Raw genomic sequence first — 15,022 nt, forward strand, 5'->3', positions numbered from 1 at the left:
GCAACCCCCATGCATGCACTCCTTGCATTCGGACCCCACTTCTGGCCAGAGTCGTCCTTGACCCCCACCTGCCTCTTCCAGAACCCGGGCTGCCCGAGGGGAGGCCGCGGTCACTCACTTGGCGTAGGCCTTCTCCAGCAGTGCGCTCCAGAACTCTCTGCCCTCCGCGGAGTGCACAAACAGTAGCTCTCCGTCCTTGGTGGGCAGCCTGTCGTCCACGACCACGTCCACCCACTCACCGTACTGCCAGAACTGCGGGGCAGGGGACACGGGGCGGGCTAGGGGAGGAGCTGGCAGCCGCACGGGGACCCCCGGCCTCCGTGAGCCCATCCTGGGAGGAGACGCTCCCACCCCTCTTCCGACTGGCCGGTCCTCACTGAGAAGCTGAGGGCAGAGGCACCTGTCCTTCCCTCCAAGCGCACACCCACGTCTCAAGCACTCTGCCCGAGTCTCTCTCCCTCTCAAGGATACTACTTCTCATTTACTGGCGTGAAAGGTGAGCAGTACCTCACCATTTGTCTCAGACCCCCCAAAATAGGCTTTTCTAAACTTGGGAATGACCTGCTGAGTGCCTGTACTACCTCCTTCCTTGCCCATCCCAAGAGGCTCCCCGCTGCTATCCTGGGAGGGTCCCCCATCAGGGGCAGGCCAGGGAACTTCCTGCAGCCTCTCCGAGTCCTCGGCAGAACAGCACGGTCCTAAGAGTCTGCAAACCCCAGGGTCTGATATACTTGGCCAAGACAGGGGACCTGTTCTAGCCTCTGGGACCTGTTCCTAGCTCCTAGGACCTGTTCTTACCCACCCCCCCCCGGGCCCCCTTCTAGCCCCCAGGACCTATCCTTGGACCCCCAGGTTCTGCTCTTGGCCCCCAGGACCTGCCCTTACCCCCCCAGGACCTGCCCTTATCCCCCCAGAACCTGTCCTTACCCTCCCAGGACCTGTCCCTGGCCCCCCAGGACCTGCCCCTTGCCCCCAGGTCCTGTCCCTGGCCCCCCAGGACCTGTCCCTGGCCCCCCAGGATCTGTTCTAGCCCCCACAGGAGCTGTCCCTGGCCCCCCCAGGACCTGTCCTAACCCCCCCCAGGACCTGTCCCTGGCCTCCCAGGACCTGTCCATAGCCCCCCAGGTCCTGCCCTTGGCCCCCCAGGACCCATCCTTACCACCCCCAGGACCCGTCCCTGGCCCCCTAGGTCCTGCCCCTGGCCCCCAGGTCCTGCCCCTGGCCCCCGAGGCCCTGTCCCTGGCCCCCAAGGCCCTGTCCCTCATCCCCCAGGTCCTGTCCCTGGCCCCCCAGGACCTGTCCTTACCCCCCCAGGACCTGTCCTTGGCCCCCCAGGACCTGTTCTAGCCCCCACAGGAGCTGTCCCTGGCCCCCCAGGACCTGTCCCTACCCCCCCAGGACCCGCTGGGGAGAAGCCGGAGCTGACACGACGTCACCTGGAAGTGGAAGATCCCCGCATAGCTGTCCTGGAAGCTCTGCTCTAGGGGCACGACTCGAGCCAGGACTTCTTCACTCAAGGTGAGGGAGGCAATGGCCGCCAGTAGCCAGCAGTCACCTGCAAACACAGCACACAGCTCCAAGCAGGGGTCTCACCCTGTCCTGCCCCGGGTGCTGGAAGCTGAGGACGAGCCCCCGCACGATGGGCGGGTCGGAGGGCTGGTGACATCTTTAGTGCGGGGGGAGGGACCTGCTCGGAGGCGGGAGGATCCACTCTTGGGAAGACCCGTGAGAGCCGCGCTGTCCTCCCGGCCCAGCCACCCACCTGGCCCACGGAGGGCGCGGCAGGAATGACGAGGCGCCCACGCTTCTGGGAGTGCGGGGTGTGCAGGTGAGCTCAGGTGAGCTGGGGACCAGAGGACGCGGCAGCGCGGGTGGGACGCGGTCAGCGGGAGGAGGGAGCAGAGGCCGCCGGCAGGCCCCACGTAGGCTGTCCTGCGCGTCCCGCACGGCGCAAGCGCGGGTCCCAGGGTCAGAGACGGCGGGTGGCCGGGCTGCCCCCCGGGGGCGAGGGCACAGAGACTGTCCCTTCTGGGGGTGGGAGGGCACCGTGCAGGGGCACAAGAACCCGGACGGTCGGACGGGCCCCTCCCCGAGCTGCCGTGTCTCCTGCGGCTCACAGGTAGCTGAGCTGTAAAGTGTGTAAAGCACTCACACGCCCGCGGCAGGTGACCAGCGTCTTACGTGGTCAGAAGCGAGCCGCTGTCAGCAACAGCGCATCGAGGGGGCTCACGTTCACCTCTAAGGGCCGGGGACCGACTGAGGCTCCCGGGGGAGGCCGAGGACCTCGAGTTCGTGCTAAAGGGGCGTGCGCTTTCCCACCACCTCCCGCGGCACTAACAGGAAACAGCCTTGGAGGGGCTAGTTTGCATCGTTGGATTTATGTTTACTGAGGACAGGGCTCCTGAAGATGCTACTGAAGGTCACCGAGTTCTTCTGGATTCCGGTGACTACTTAGCATCCTGACGGGTGGCGTGCGTGCAGCTCTCTGAGGCCCGTGCGGGGCAGCTCTGCAGGGCGCCACCTGGAACCTGATGCAGGCAAACGAATCCCCTCAATCCTTCACCTGGGTGGGTGCAGGGGTGCTGGGGGCGCAGCTGTGGCTTTCTGCTCGCCTCCGGGAACCCTCTGAGAAACCAGCCGCCCGCACACTCGGTCTGTGAGGTTTCAGTTCCAGAGGCAGGCCTGCGGTCACCCAGGCATCACATTCCCCGGCCTGCAGTGGTCGGCCTGGACAAGGTTTTGTGGCCCAGCCAGAGCCCATGAGGTGCCACAAGAGCTTTACAGGGGCCGTGCTGCCGTGGGAGGGGCAGCCTGCCTGAGAACAGGGCCATCTCGAAGGAAGAGGGGCTGGGAGATGGAAGGAGTTTAGAAACCAGGTCCTGCTGGCATCCCTGGAGACCGTGAACCAAGCCCTACCTGCAGCCTGATCTGCCTTGGACTTTTCTGCCACGTGACGTGATGACCTCAGTCTCCCCGAGTGCTAGGGTAGCGCGGGCAACAGCTCTCACTTGCTGAGACCCTCCGATGTGCCAGCCACTCTCCTGGGAGCTTCGGGTCATTACTTCATCTACTCCTCCCAGCGCTCCGTCAGGAGCATGACCGTCCCTGCGTCAGAGTGGAGCAGACACGGCTCAGGAGGTTAAATGCCGGGCCAACGATTAAACAGCTACAAGGCAGTTTAACAGGTGTGATGTTTCTGTCCGCCAGATCCCAGAGACAACCTTTTGGGTCAAGTAGGCTTTGACAGGAACCAAAGTAGAGACCCTTGGCGTGTTGAGAATACGGAGCTTGCAAAGAAACCTGGCAGTGGGAGTCTTTAGCTCTCAGGGGGCAGGAGCCGAGGAGTCTCCAGCGGGGGGGGATGGAAGTCTACCCAGAGGGGCTTCCCTGTGCTGAGCCCACATGCCGCCTGGTCAATAAAACAGACGATCTTCTGGCCGTTTCTGAGCATCACGCTCTCCCGCGTGGACCGTATCATACTGTCCCGCCTGCAGGACAGGCCCACCACGTGTCTGCTGTTCCTGGGCTCACAAGATCCCCTTTCCAATCCTCTCCTCCTCCCCTGACCTCGGATCCTCTCGTGGCTTTGGTCCTTCTCTGGAAGCCTGGAGATGCCTGTGATTCTTCCTCTTCTTGAGCGAATTCAAGATTTTCTGGGCATCTTGCAAAGTGCTTGGATTTGGGTCAACACATGGAGGAGGACAGGCTTGTGGACAAAGTGGTTCAACTGTAGGATCCCAGAGACAGAGTCCTGAAGCCAGAACCCCACACCTGCTGTGCAGCCCCAGGAAGCTGTGAGCACCCTGGGAAGAGCCACTCAGGGTGGAGGGACTGCAGCGGCAGTGGGTCCCTCGGACCCCGCCCCCCCGTTCGGTCTCCTGGGGTCCCAGGAGCCGGTGCTTTAACATGACGCACGTGTGTCCTGCTCTGTGGCCTCAGACGTCACGGCTGTTCCCGGGATATGACCGGGTGCAGGAGGGATGGGGCTCTTGTTTATCGTGGGCCATACATCTAGGTCAGCGCTGGCCCCACACCCAGCTCAGATGACCGCTCACCACCAGACCCAGAGGCTCCTGCCACATTCTGGAAATCAGTGGCTGTGTTCCGTGCCTTCCAGTTTTCTTCCTTCAGCGATGCCCCCGCCCCCCCTGCCCTGTGCAGAGCTGTCCCACCCTAACTGGTTTCCTCTGAAAGGGCGTGTCATCCTAGAATGCCTCTGGATGACGGCACTGTGGCTTTAAGCAGTCGAGTGACTTGCTTGAGGTCAAGTGTCCTGAAGGGGCAGCGCAGGCGGCGGAATCCGGGTCTGCCCTGAGCCGTAGTGGGCAGGCAGTGTGCGCACAATGCTCTGCAGTTTGCAAAAAGCATGTTGCACAGTTATCTGTAACCCTTACAACACGATCACCCGGGCTGTCGTTGCCTCTGTGGACTGAGGAAATGGAAGCTCAGAGGGCACGCAGGCCAGAGGTGATCTGGTCTCCCAAGCAAATCCTCTAAATCAAGTCCTGGGCTTTGTTTAAAAACTGAACCTTGCTAGAGATTGACCCCACTAGGAATATCCAACTGCAATCCACACTTAAAACGGAGGGGTAACACGCCGGCAGCTTCCTGAAATCCTACGTTGTATCTGAACTCCCTCAGGCCATGGCTCACGGGACAGTAAAACTTGCCACCCGTCGGATGCACCGTGACTCACTGGGACGGCAGGACGTCAGCCTGGGGCACCAAGACAGGGGCACCAAGAGCACAGCAGACAAGAGGGAACAAGACTCAGAGCATTTTACAGCTGAAGACTCGAAACGTTTCCCGTCAGCGCTCCAAGCTGTGGGGCTGAAGGCTGGGAGGCCCCTGGAAGAGTGCGCAGATGCCTAATAAGGTGAAAGCGTCGGAAATCCTGTTCTACACTCGGATTCCTAACTCTCTCCCTCACACGGCCCATCTTGTTTCCTTACTTCCCCCGCTCCCGTGAGCGTTCTCAGCATCAGGGACTAGAATAGTGACATCATGGGGACTCACGACACGGCAGGTCCCTGGGCTTTACCAAGATCGTCCTCTCGCTTCGTCACAGAACAAACAGGCAGGTGCTGTTGGCCTCTGTCACAGCAGTGGACAGGAGGCCGAGGGAGGCTGGTGGCCTCCCGAAGTCCCCATAACGAGCCACCGTCAGGTGGGTCTGAGCAAAGCTTTTAACGTGTGACCCACATGGTCTCCTTTGCGAACAGGTGCCAATTTCCAAGGCATCTAATTCACAGGATGTTGTTGTGGGGACTTCTGTCCTTGAGGGGAGACCTGATTGTCTCCATGTCTGGCTGCACGGTGCTCACTAGCACATGGATGCCACGTCCATGTGGGGCCTTCTCCTCCCTTGGAAACCTGTCCCACAACCTCCTGCTGCAGCCTCGGATCCTCTGTCCTCCCCATCAAGGTCAGCCTCTCCCTTCCCCCAAATGATTCACAACCGCCCTTCTCCTCTGGACAGTCCTGTAGGGACTTAACTCCTGCAGAGGTGAGGTGGGTGGAGAAGTCCTGGGAACCTCCCCCAGGCAGAGCCTGTTTGGGTCAGTGGCATCAGGATCTGGGCACAACCAGCTGGCTGGGTCAGGACAGGTGAGATGGCAATGCACCTGTCCACTGCTCTACTGGTTTAGCCCCAGGAAAGCCTGCGAGGGTGTCTTTCAGTGACAAGGACTGTCCAGGAAAGCTGCCACACAGATGGGCTTGGAAAGATGCAGATGTGTAGTTCTATAGGTTTTTTAATTACCTGTCTGCAAGAGAGAGGTGAGGATGGGTGACCACCCGGACCACGCGGGACTGTCCCTGAGCAGTGCACCACAAAGCCCCTGCTGGGTGCAGAGTCTGCTTACACTCGGTCACCATTAATGACCTCGTCTTCACTTAGTCCATTTGTCTCAGAGCAGAGATGATGGTGGTGGGGACATGCGTGCCTCCCCACGTCCAGTGCACACCTTCATCCTGCCCTCTGCCCCGGGGCTGGCCTCCCTGGATGAAACTGTGGGCTCCCAGAGCCTCTGGCTGCTGGTGAGTTCGGCCAATGGGAGCCCTGGGGAGCACAGGAAGGGAGGAGGAGGGTGTGGTGAGAGTATTTCTTCCTGGGCTTGGCTTGAGCTGTGCCCCTTGACCCCGGGCACTGCTCCCTCGAGGTGGCATCTGGGCATGACCCACTTACGCCCAGTTATTGAGTCCTGACACCAGCTCCACCTCCTAAATCAGGGCCTCTCCTGCCAGGGATCTGGTGCTACTTCCTTACCAGGTCATAGAAGGCTTCCAACACACAGTGTGTATGGCCAAGAGTGTTCAAGACTTGGCTAACTGCAGTCTATCCCTCATCAGCTGTTCACCCTTAGCTAACTCCAAGGGTAACATCCTGCATGGAGAAGCTCGGATAATCATTTATCCCATTTAAAACGGGGCCCAGATTCTTGGCTAGAAAAAGTCATCATCATAAAAATGCCACTTCCTCCTAAGTCAGTCTGTAAACTTAATGCAATCCCAATAAAAATAGTAAGAGGATTTTTTAAATTTGGAACTTAGCTGATGTAAAGTTTATAAGGAAAAATTAAATGTCAAGCATAGACAGAAGAGAGTCTGGGAAGGGAGTCTACCTTTATCAGGTATTAAAACAGGCATAAAGCCACAATAATTAAAACCATACAGAACTTGTGCGTGAGAATACAGATCCATGGAGTAGAACAGAAAGTTCAGAATCATTCCAAACATAGGAATTTAGTGAAGATACACTATTCACATGTGGAATTGGAACAATGGAGTGGCCTTCTAGAAAAAAAATCAAGTTCTAGTTCATCTTGTCATAGGGATAAATTCTAAATGGAATAATGTTCATATTTTAGCATTTAACATTATAAAGTATATATTCTAATATGTTATTTACATAATCCTACATAAATATGGTAAGTCTAGCCATTTGTTTTATTTGTATTTTGATTGCCTATGTATTTATGCCATATATCTTAATTGTATCTTAGTATGTTAACATCATGATAACATTATAAATATAATGTTTTTATAAATTCATAGACATTCTGGAAGAGACGATGGGAGAATTCCAATATAATCTGAGTGGAGACAGGCTATGGAATTGTAACCTGGAAGCCATAAGCCTTTTAAATGATAAACTTAACTACATTATAGTATAAAAAAAAAGTCTACATGGTAAAAAAAAATCATAATTAACAAAATCAAACTAAAAAAAATAACAAGGAAAAATACTCAGATCCCAGACATTATATATAAACTTTTCTAGTAAATAAAGAAATGAGAGCTCCATAGAAGAATGGACAAAGATATAAGCAGTTCATGGAAAAGGGAAAAACTAATGTCTCAAACATATTAGGAGCTCCTGGCCGGCTCAGTCGGAGGAGCATGCGGCTCTTGGTCTCAGGGTTGTGAGCTCGAGCTCCAAGTTGAGGGTAGAGAGCACTTAAAAAAAATTTTTTTTTAGGGTGCCTGGGTAGCTCAGTCATTAAGCATCTACCTTCAGCTCAGGTCATGATCTCAGGGTCCTGGGATCGAGCCCTGCATTGGGTTCTCTGCTCCTCCAGGAGCCTGCTTCTCCCTCTCCCACTCCCCCTGCTTGTGCTCCTGCTCTCGCTATGTCTCTCTCTGTCAAATAAATAAATAAATCTTAAAAAAAAAAAAAAAAAAAGAGTCGCAGGTGCTACCGACTGAGCCAGCCAGGCGCCTCCAGCTTTAGCATTTTTTTAGATCAAGCTTTCATTGCCCCTAGATTTAAAAATTAGCACAAAGGGCACTAAAAACCGCGGACTCCTGCCCCGTCTTAGTCTCCCTCCCCAAGGCACCCATGCTCACTTCAGTTAGCCGATTCTTCTGAGATTCATCTCTGTGTAAAACGAGCGTTCTAGGGGCACCTGGGTGGCTCAGTCGTTAAGCGTCTGCCTTCAGCTCAGGTCATGATCCCAGGGTCCTGGGATCGAGCCCCGCATCAGGCTCCCTGCTCCGCGGGAAGCCTGCTTCTCCCTCTCCCACTCCCCCTGCTTGTGTTCCTGCTCTCGCTCTCTCTCTCTGTCAAATAAATAAATAAAATCTTAAAACAAAACAAAACAAAACGAGCATGCTGAACTGTTGGGTTTTGGTTTATTGATTCTGGGCCTTATCTGAGGATTTCCTGTGATGATGGGTGAAGGTTCCATGTTTCCACGGGAAATGCAAAGCTAAGCAGGTCAAGAGTGGAGGCTTCCCAACAATGATCTGTGGTGGCTTCGGGGGGAGAGGGCACGATGTACATATTTTCCACATACTTGACCCTGGAACCTTCTGGCATGCTTAGGGAGGGTGCACCTACTGCTGGCCTGTACAGAACCAGATCTTCCCTGGGGGGTGGGTGAGGCTCTTCCCTGGCCATCCCCCATCGGACCTAAATGCAGGGACCTCCTGTGGCAGCTGAGGTCCTTCTGACAGCATCTGTGGCTCTTTCTCTCCCTAGATTTCGATACCCTCTTCTTTCTGGATTGTCTTTTCTTTAGAACCCATGGTTTTTCTTCACAAGACATGGTTTCATTGTATGCACTGGGGGAGGGGTCAGGCCCCACTGAGAGGAGGCATAGTAAATTCTAGCACCTTCTGTCTACTTTGCCTGAAGCTCTGACTCCCCTGGGACTCCCCTGTCCAGCACCCCAGACACAGGCAGGGACAAGGGTCAGAGCTGGGTCACCACAGGTCCTTGAACACCCGGGCTGCTGGCCATGCCCATCATTAAAGGAGCAGACAAGGTTCTGCCCAGGGCTTCCTGAACCACCCACTGAAGGTCTGACTACAGGCTCCAGACTGGCTGTTCCCACATCCGGGCTCCCCCCTCCTCCCCCCACCCCCCGCTGAACTCCTGCCCCTACTAGTCTGTTCTTGAAGACACTCAACTGATACAGGCCTGAGAGGCTGGGGGTGGGGTGGGGGGTGATTTTCTGCCCTGCTTCCTATCCTAAAAGCCCACCTGGGTATCCCAACAGCCATATGCTCAGTCAAGCATGAGCTGCCTACGCGAGCTTGCAACCCCCTTTCTCCAAAGACCCCACACTGCATCTCGACTTAATTCCCAGAGCAGAACACAGAGTCCTCACCCCACTCTGAGACCAGACCTCGAATGGGAACTCCGGAGAGCTTCTGAGAGGCTGAACCAGGGTGGGGGACAGCTAGGAAGCCAGCATTATAGAAAACGGCCAGGGGAGGGCGTCCAGGGCCAAGACAGACTTGCCCTATCTTGCACTTAGGTCAGCACAGAGATCCCTCCCCTCCCCAGTGGGGACCTCGGGATCCCTGCAGGAGATGTGCCCACTCAAGGCTGCGTGCGTGCCTGTTCCCTCCAAGAACTGCCCTCCCTGGGCCCACAGCCTGCCTGGAAGCCCTGCTCTCTCCCTCCCTCACGCCTGGACACACCTGTGCTGACTCCATCCTCTCTGGTTCCTGTCAGGTTCTGGGCTCCTGGCTGTCCTCTCTGTCCCCTTGGGCTGGGTTCAGCCTTCCAGCCAGGCCCCTAGGGATCGCCCTTCCTGTGCACCCTCCTCCCTGGGGCCACGTTGTCCCAGGCGCCCTCTCTGCCAACATGGAGCTAGGAGCAGGTGCACAACCCGGGGAGCGCCAGTCTCGCGGCTGAGAGCCTTGGGTGCCTAGCGAGTACACAGAACAGACGGGTGCCCAAGGGTCCAGTAGGGCTGGGGTTGATGTGTTCACTCACCAAGGCAGGCTCCCAGGGGTGGGGCTGGTCATTCCCCAGCTGCTAGGCCGGCCTTCAGTGAGCCCCAGACCACAAGGGGAAGGCCTCCTGCACAGACCTGGGAGGCCCAACCAGAGGCGGGTGGGAAGGAGCACAGGATGTGTGCTAAGACCTGGGTTTGGATCCTGATCCTGCTGGTGACGGGTGCACCTGGATACATTTCTGAACCTCTCTGACCTCACATTTTCTTAGCTATGGTAGTCAGAAGGTTGTTAGGATCCGATGCAAAAGGAAAACTAGGGGTCCCCGGATGGGCTTTAGAGATGTGGAACCCCACACATTCTGTGCAAGTTCTGCATGAATGTGAACATGTGTTTTTCTAGGGAAGGAGTCAGGGGAGAAAGCTGGGACCCAGGACAGCAAAGTCTCAGGCTGTGGTGTGTGGTCCCAGAAAGGATGAGAGCAGACAATGGGGGCATGTGAGGAGGGGGAGCCACATAGGAAAGGATGGGGGGCCGAGGGTCCCTCACAGGACACAAGGCAAGAGGGCCCTTTAAGGGCACAAGCGCCCTGCCTCCTCCCCCTGCAGGTGGACCACCTTCTCCCTGCGTGTCTTGCTGTGGGTTTTTGCACGGAATTTTATCTATGAACTTTGTGTCTAAGGCAGAGAGATCTCATGTATTAATTTATTCACTCAACGACTACTGAGTGACCTTCTCTCTGCCCACCCCCCCGGGCACCTGCTGGGATCACTAGGCCCCCTGTGCTCATGGGCCCCAGGGAATCCCCTCCAAGTCCAGACCTGCCTCTCCCTTCTGACTTGCTTGGGAAAAGGAGGATTGGGTTGCAATTTGGGGTCATTAGGCACAGATGCCTTACCCTCTGGACTACCCTGACAAAGGTTTAAGTGTCTCTGACTGGGCTCACCCCCTCCTGGCTCCGGCCTGAGCACAAGGGGCGCACACAGCCTTCCCCACACAGCCCTCCGGGAGGCCTGATGAATGACTCCTTGAAGGCCCAGAGCCCTCTTCTGAAAACGTGAATTCATACAGAGCCATGTCAGTAAATTTCCAGGGCCGTGCTCCCTGGCCTCTCTGTGCATCCTAAGTCAGCTCTGTGTAGGGGCCGAGGTCACCCAGGGCCCACTGCCGGGAGCGGGACAGGGCTGGTTTCCTAATATTTGCGGCCGCGGGAGCGGGGGGGCTTCTAAGCGGGGAGCACAATGATATTCGTTGCGTGCTTCCGCCTGCCATCAGGGGCTTCCCTCCACAAACAGGAAAGTGAGGCAAAGAATCCAGGAGACGCTGGGCTTCCGTCCCCCCCCAGGAGAGTGTGGCTGCCCGCAGTGGGTCCCAGAACGGAAGATCCGTGAGGGCAGGGCCCGTGTCACCGCCGAGCACGTGTCCCTGACTTGCCGCACACACAGCGTGTACATGCTTCAAATACACACGCTGAGAAAGTGCAGACAATGCATCGCCCAAGGCCGGCCCTGCCGCTTCCTGGAAGCCTTCTGAGCTTCGGCATCCCCACTGTTGCTTCTCTCAGGGCCTGACGAGCCCCTGCACCCGTGAGAGCCTCTGAGCACCCCCTCCTTGCGCGGGCCCTGGCGGACACGGACATGAATCTTCTTCCCCCTGTCTGCTCTCTACTGCCTTGTTTGCTCCCTCTCCCCTCCATGCCTGGTGTGCGGGCTCCGGACAAGAGTGGCTCTTGCTCTCCGGCGCTTGGGCCAGTGTGAGGACAGGCAGGGGACCACGATCACAGGTGCTGGTGAGCCCTCAGCTTCAAGTCTGAACAGGGTGGGGAGCTGCAGGATGGGTGAGTAAGGGGAATGGGATAGGAGGGTGGGGGGGCCGCAGGAGGGGTGGATAGGAGGGTGGGGGGCTACAAGGGGGGCAGGGGCTGCAGGAGGGGTGGGTAAGGGGGTGGGTTAGGAGGGCAGGGGGCTAGGGGAGATGGGCTTGAACCGGTCCTGAGGAGCAGGTGGAGGGGAGGAGCCCTTGCAGGGCTAGGGAAGGGCGGGTGGGGACACCTGAGCAGTGTAGGGATGGCCCAGTCCCAGAGGAGCAGGGAGCAGGCACAGGTGAGGCAGGGCTCCGAGTGAGGGGAAGGGGAGGTAGAAGAGATTAGACTAGACTCCGCCAGTTTAGGGAGGGTGCTCAGCCTCTCCCCTTCTGCACCAGACCCTCTAGACCCAATAAAATGCTTATACTTTCCAGAAGAGGCCATTTCCCACAGGAGAGTGCTAACTCTGCCTGGACACCTGCCCTCCACCTCATTCCTTGGTCACCCTCGGGGACTCAGTCCCAGCCCTTGGGGGGCAGGCCCCTCTTAACCTCTTGCTCTCCCCCTACCATGTCCCCAGACTGCACCGGTGGGCCCAGCCAGCTGAGTGCCCCACTACCCTGCATACTGGGGGATCCCAGAGAACCCAGCCACCCAACCACGACGGGCTAGTATCCGAGCCTCCTTGGGTCACCACTGGTGAAGGACAAGGCCATCATTCCAAGGGGAGGAAGCATGGCATCTTCCAGAAATGGCAGCCACAGTATTTCTGGGGTCACATGCTCTTCTAGAACCTGGGCCGGCCTCTGAGTGTCTCAGTGGATAGGGTTCGGCAGAAGGGGTGCCGCGTGACCCCTGAAGCTAGGTCATAAAAGGTGAGGCAGCTTCCTGGGGTCTCTCCCTGGACAAGTGCCCAGAAGCTCAGCTCACTTGAGGCCTCCATGGAAGAGGCCACATGAGAGGCACAGGGACCCCGGGGCCCCTGCTGACCCGGCCTCCAGCCCAGGCTCCAAACAGGTGGGTGAGGGGCTTTCAGGTGACCCCAGCCCAGTGGCTGAAAGTGCGGGAGGGGCCCTGAGTCACGGGGCTGACCCCAGCCATCCTTCAAACCCATGTAAGTGAACAGGAAAATCCTGTTATTTCGAGCCACTGATTTTGGGGGTGGGTTACAACGCTAGATACAGGTGTAGCGAGACAGGGACCTTCCTGGAATCCGCTCTCCTGAGATCTGGCCAGGAAGATGCACCTGCTGACTGTGACGGCCTGCCCCGTTGAGGGGGGGGGGCACCAGCAGGAGGACGGCCAGCACGGAGGTGACAGTGTGGGGATGGCGCACAAGGCACCCAGTCACTCTGCCGTCGCCGGGGCACCCCAGGGCCTGAGATGCAGTCCACACGCCTGCCCCGGAAGGGGAGCACCTTCCAAGAAGCAGGGGCAGCCCGTCTTCTGCTGCAGAAACTCCCCGGGGTGGGGGAAAGCTGGAGCCCCTCCCACAAGTTCAAACATCCCAGCAATGCACCCCAACTTTACAGGCTGGTTCCTCCCAATTGTGTGGGGGGGTATGGAGCCTTGTCAACTTGCCCATCATTTACCACCGTGGCTCCCTCCTCCAGGCTTCCTCCAGGCTCCCACCACCCTCCCCACCCTCTCCTCTGCACACCCCGGTGTTGGTGTTCAGTGATTTTCCACCAGAGGCTGGTTTTGGCCACATCTGACCCCTCCTGACACACTGGTGTTTAATGGTCTCCAGCACAGGGGACAGGCCTAGGCAGCTTATGGAGGGAGACCACTGGACCGGCTTTGGAAGGAAGGGGACAGAATCTCCGAGGGGCCAACCGGGGCCACCCCTGGGAGCTGCTGGGGAGGGGCTTCTCCAGAAGATGCTCACACCCTGCCGGGGGCCCAGTTCTGGGGGGTGGTGGCTGATGAGTCCCTTGGGGCTTCCCTCCCATCACCCTTTCATGCCCCACAGCAGCCCAGAAAAGGGCACCCCCAAACCAGAATGCCCCCACACCCAATCACTGCTCATTTACATCCGAGGCTATGGGCGACGGGCCCCACCCCGCCCTGGTTAACACAAGCCTCCTTCCAGGAGCCAGCGGATGATCCAGACCATGTGTCCCTGCCCCTCCCTTCCCCTGCCCGAGTGGGGGCCCTACAAGGAAGGAGGGAGCTGAGGACGTGAGCCCTGACTCTGAACTTGCCTGGACCACTGGATGCTGGGAAGGGAGTCCCTGCCCGGCAGCTGGGCCCTGGCTGGCCGGGGACCAGCAGGAAGCCACCTGGTGCTGGTTTCAGCTGCGTTCCCCAGCTCCAGGGACTGGGGCTCAGTCAAACCCACGCCCTTTCTCCCCCGACCCCCGCCGCCTTCATCCATCCCACAGGAGGAGCCCCCAACCTCCTGAGTCCCTGGGGGCATCCGCAGTGTTGAACTGTGGACAAAAATCTCCCCATGGAGGGGGGGCGCGAGGTGCAGGAGAGAAAACCCCAGTACAAAGTAGCCCCACAAGAATGAGTTCTGCACTCTGATCCAAACCGCCAGACAGACCGAGAAACCGAGTCGTGCAGCTCCCCACCCGACGGGAAAGGGAGGACACAAGCGTCACCTTCGCTCCCACGCGCAGGCGGTAGGCGGGAGCTCGGGCTGAAGGCACACTGCAGGCAGAGCGTGGGCCCCGCCGGTGGGGCTCAGGGGACTGCACGGGGCCCCTTGAGCTCTTCTCCGAACACCACCTCCTGTCGCTCTCTACAACTTCGGGGGCTGCCGACCGCGAGGTCCAGAGCCCGGCCCGGCAGGTACCGGCGGCCGGCACCGCGCATGCGCGCACGCCCCAGGCGCACCTGACCCGCTCGCCGGAACAGCGCTGCCCACGCGCGGCACTCACGCCCCTCCCACGCGCCCGGCCGCCCGGAGCTGCACAGGTGCGTTCAGTTTCAGCCTCACCCCTGCGGCAGGTGCTCCCCTTACGCCCAGTTCGCCGATGAGGCAACGGAGGCTTGAGGAGGACGCCCATCCGCCCAAAGCGAAGAGCCACGCGCCGCAGAGCCACGGCCACGCTCGGCCTGACGGACCCCCACGTCCCCCATCTGGACCCTGCTGCTTACAGGTGTTCACGGATGCATGTGCCCAGCCTGGCTCGGGCGGAGACACACAGGCCTGTGAGGACCATCCCAGCCCGGAGAGTAAGGGGCAGGAGGCTCGACCCCAGGGCGCCCCGGGCCGCTGCGCCGCCCCCCGCAGTGGCCACAACGCACACGTGGCTCGTGCTACCGTCCTGGAGTGCAGACACAGGCCACTTCCGTCCTGGTTAACGCACACCTGCCGGCCAGGCCGCCCCCCGGCGTGTGGACCCCCCTCCTCCTGGGGCTCCATCACCCGTACTGCTGCTGGCCAGCGCCTCGCCAGCTGCAGCTCACGCCGTTGGGGGGTGATCTGAGCAGGGCTCCCCAGACCTTGGAGCTGGGACGTGAGCTGAGCCCCTTGCGGGGTGGGGGTGGGGGTGCAAGAAGCTGGGGGGAGGTTTCCTGCCA

The 15,022-nt window shown here is 58.7% G+C and overlaps 1 protein-coding gene across 1 annotated transcript in view; it reads right to left on the reverse strand.

Moving 5' to 3' along the window:
* Positions 1 to 15,022, reverse strand: part of CAPN2 (calpain 2) — a 40,223-nt gene that overhangs the window by 16,174 nt on the left and 9,027 nt on the right. Inside the window, exons 3-4 of the mRNA XM_032393925.1 lie at positions 1,437 to 1,555; positions 119 to 252 (exon numbers count right to left, since the gene is read on the reverse strand). Of these exons, the coding sequence (XP_032249816.1) occupies positions 119 to 252; positions 1,437 to 1,555 (253 nt within the window). The remainder of the gene's footprint in view (positions 1 to 118; positions 253 to 1,436; positions 1,556 to 15,022) is intronic.

The sequence above is a fragment of the Phoca vitulina genome, unplaced genomic scaffold (genome assembly GCF_004348235.1).
Source record: "Phoca vitulina isolate PV1807 unplaced genomic scaffold, GSC_HSeal_1.0 scaffold78, whole genome shotgun sequence".
In the NCBI taxonomy this organism is placed as follows: domain Eukaryota; kingdom Metazoa; phylum Chordata; class Mammalia; order Carnivora; family Phocidae; genus Phoca; species Phoca vitulina.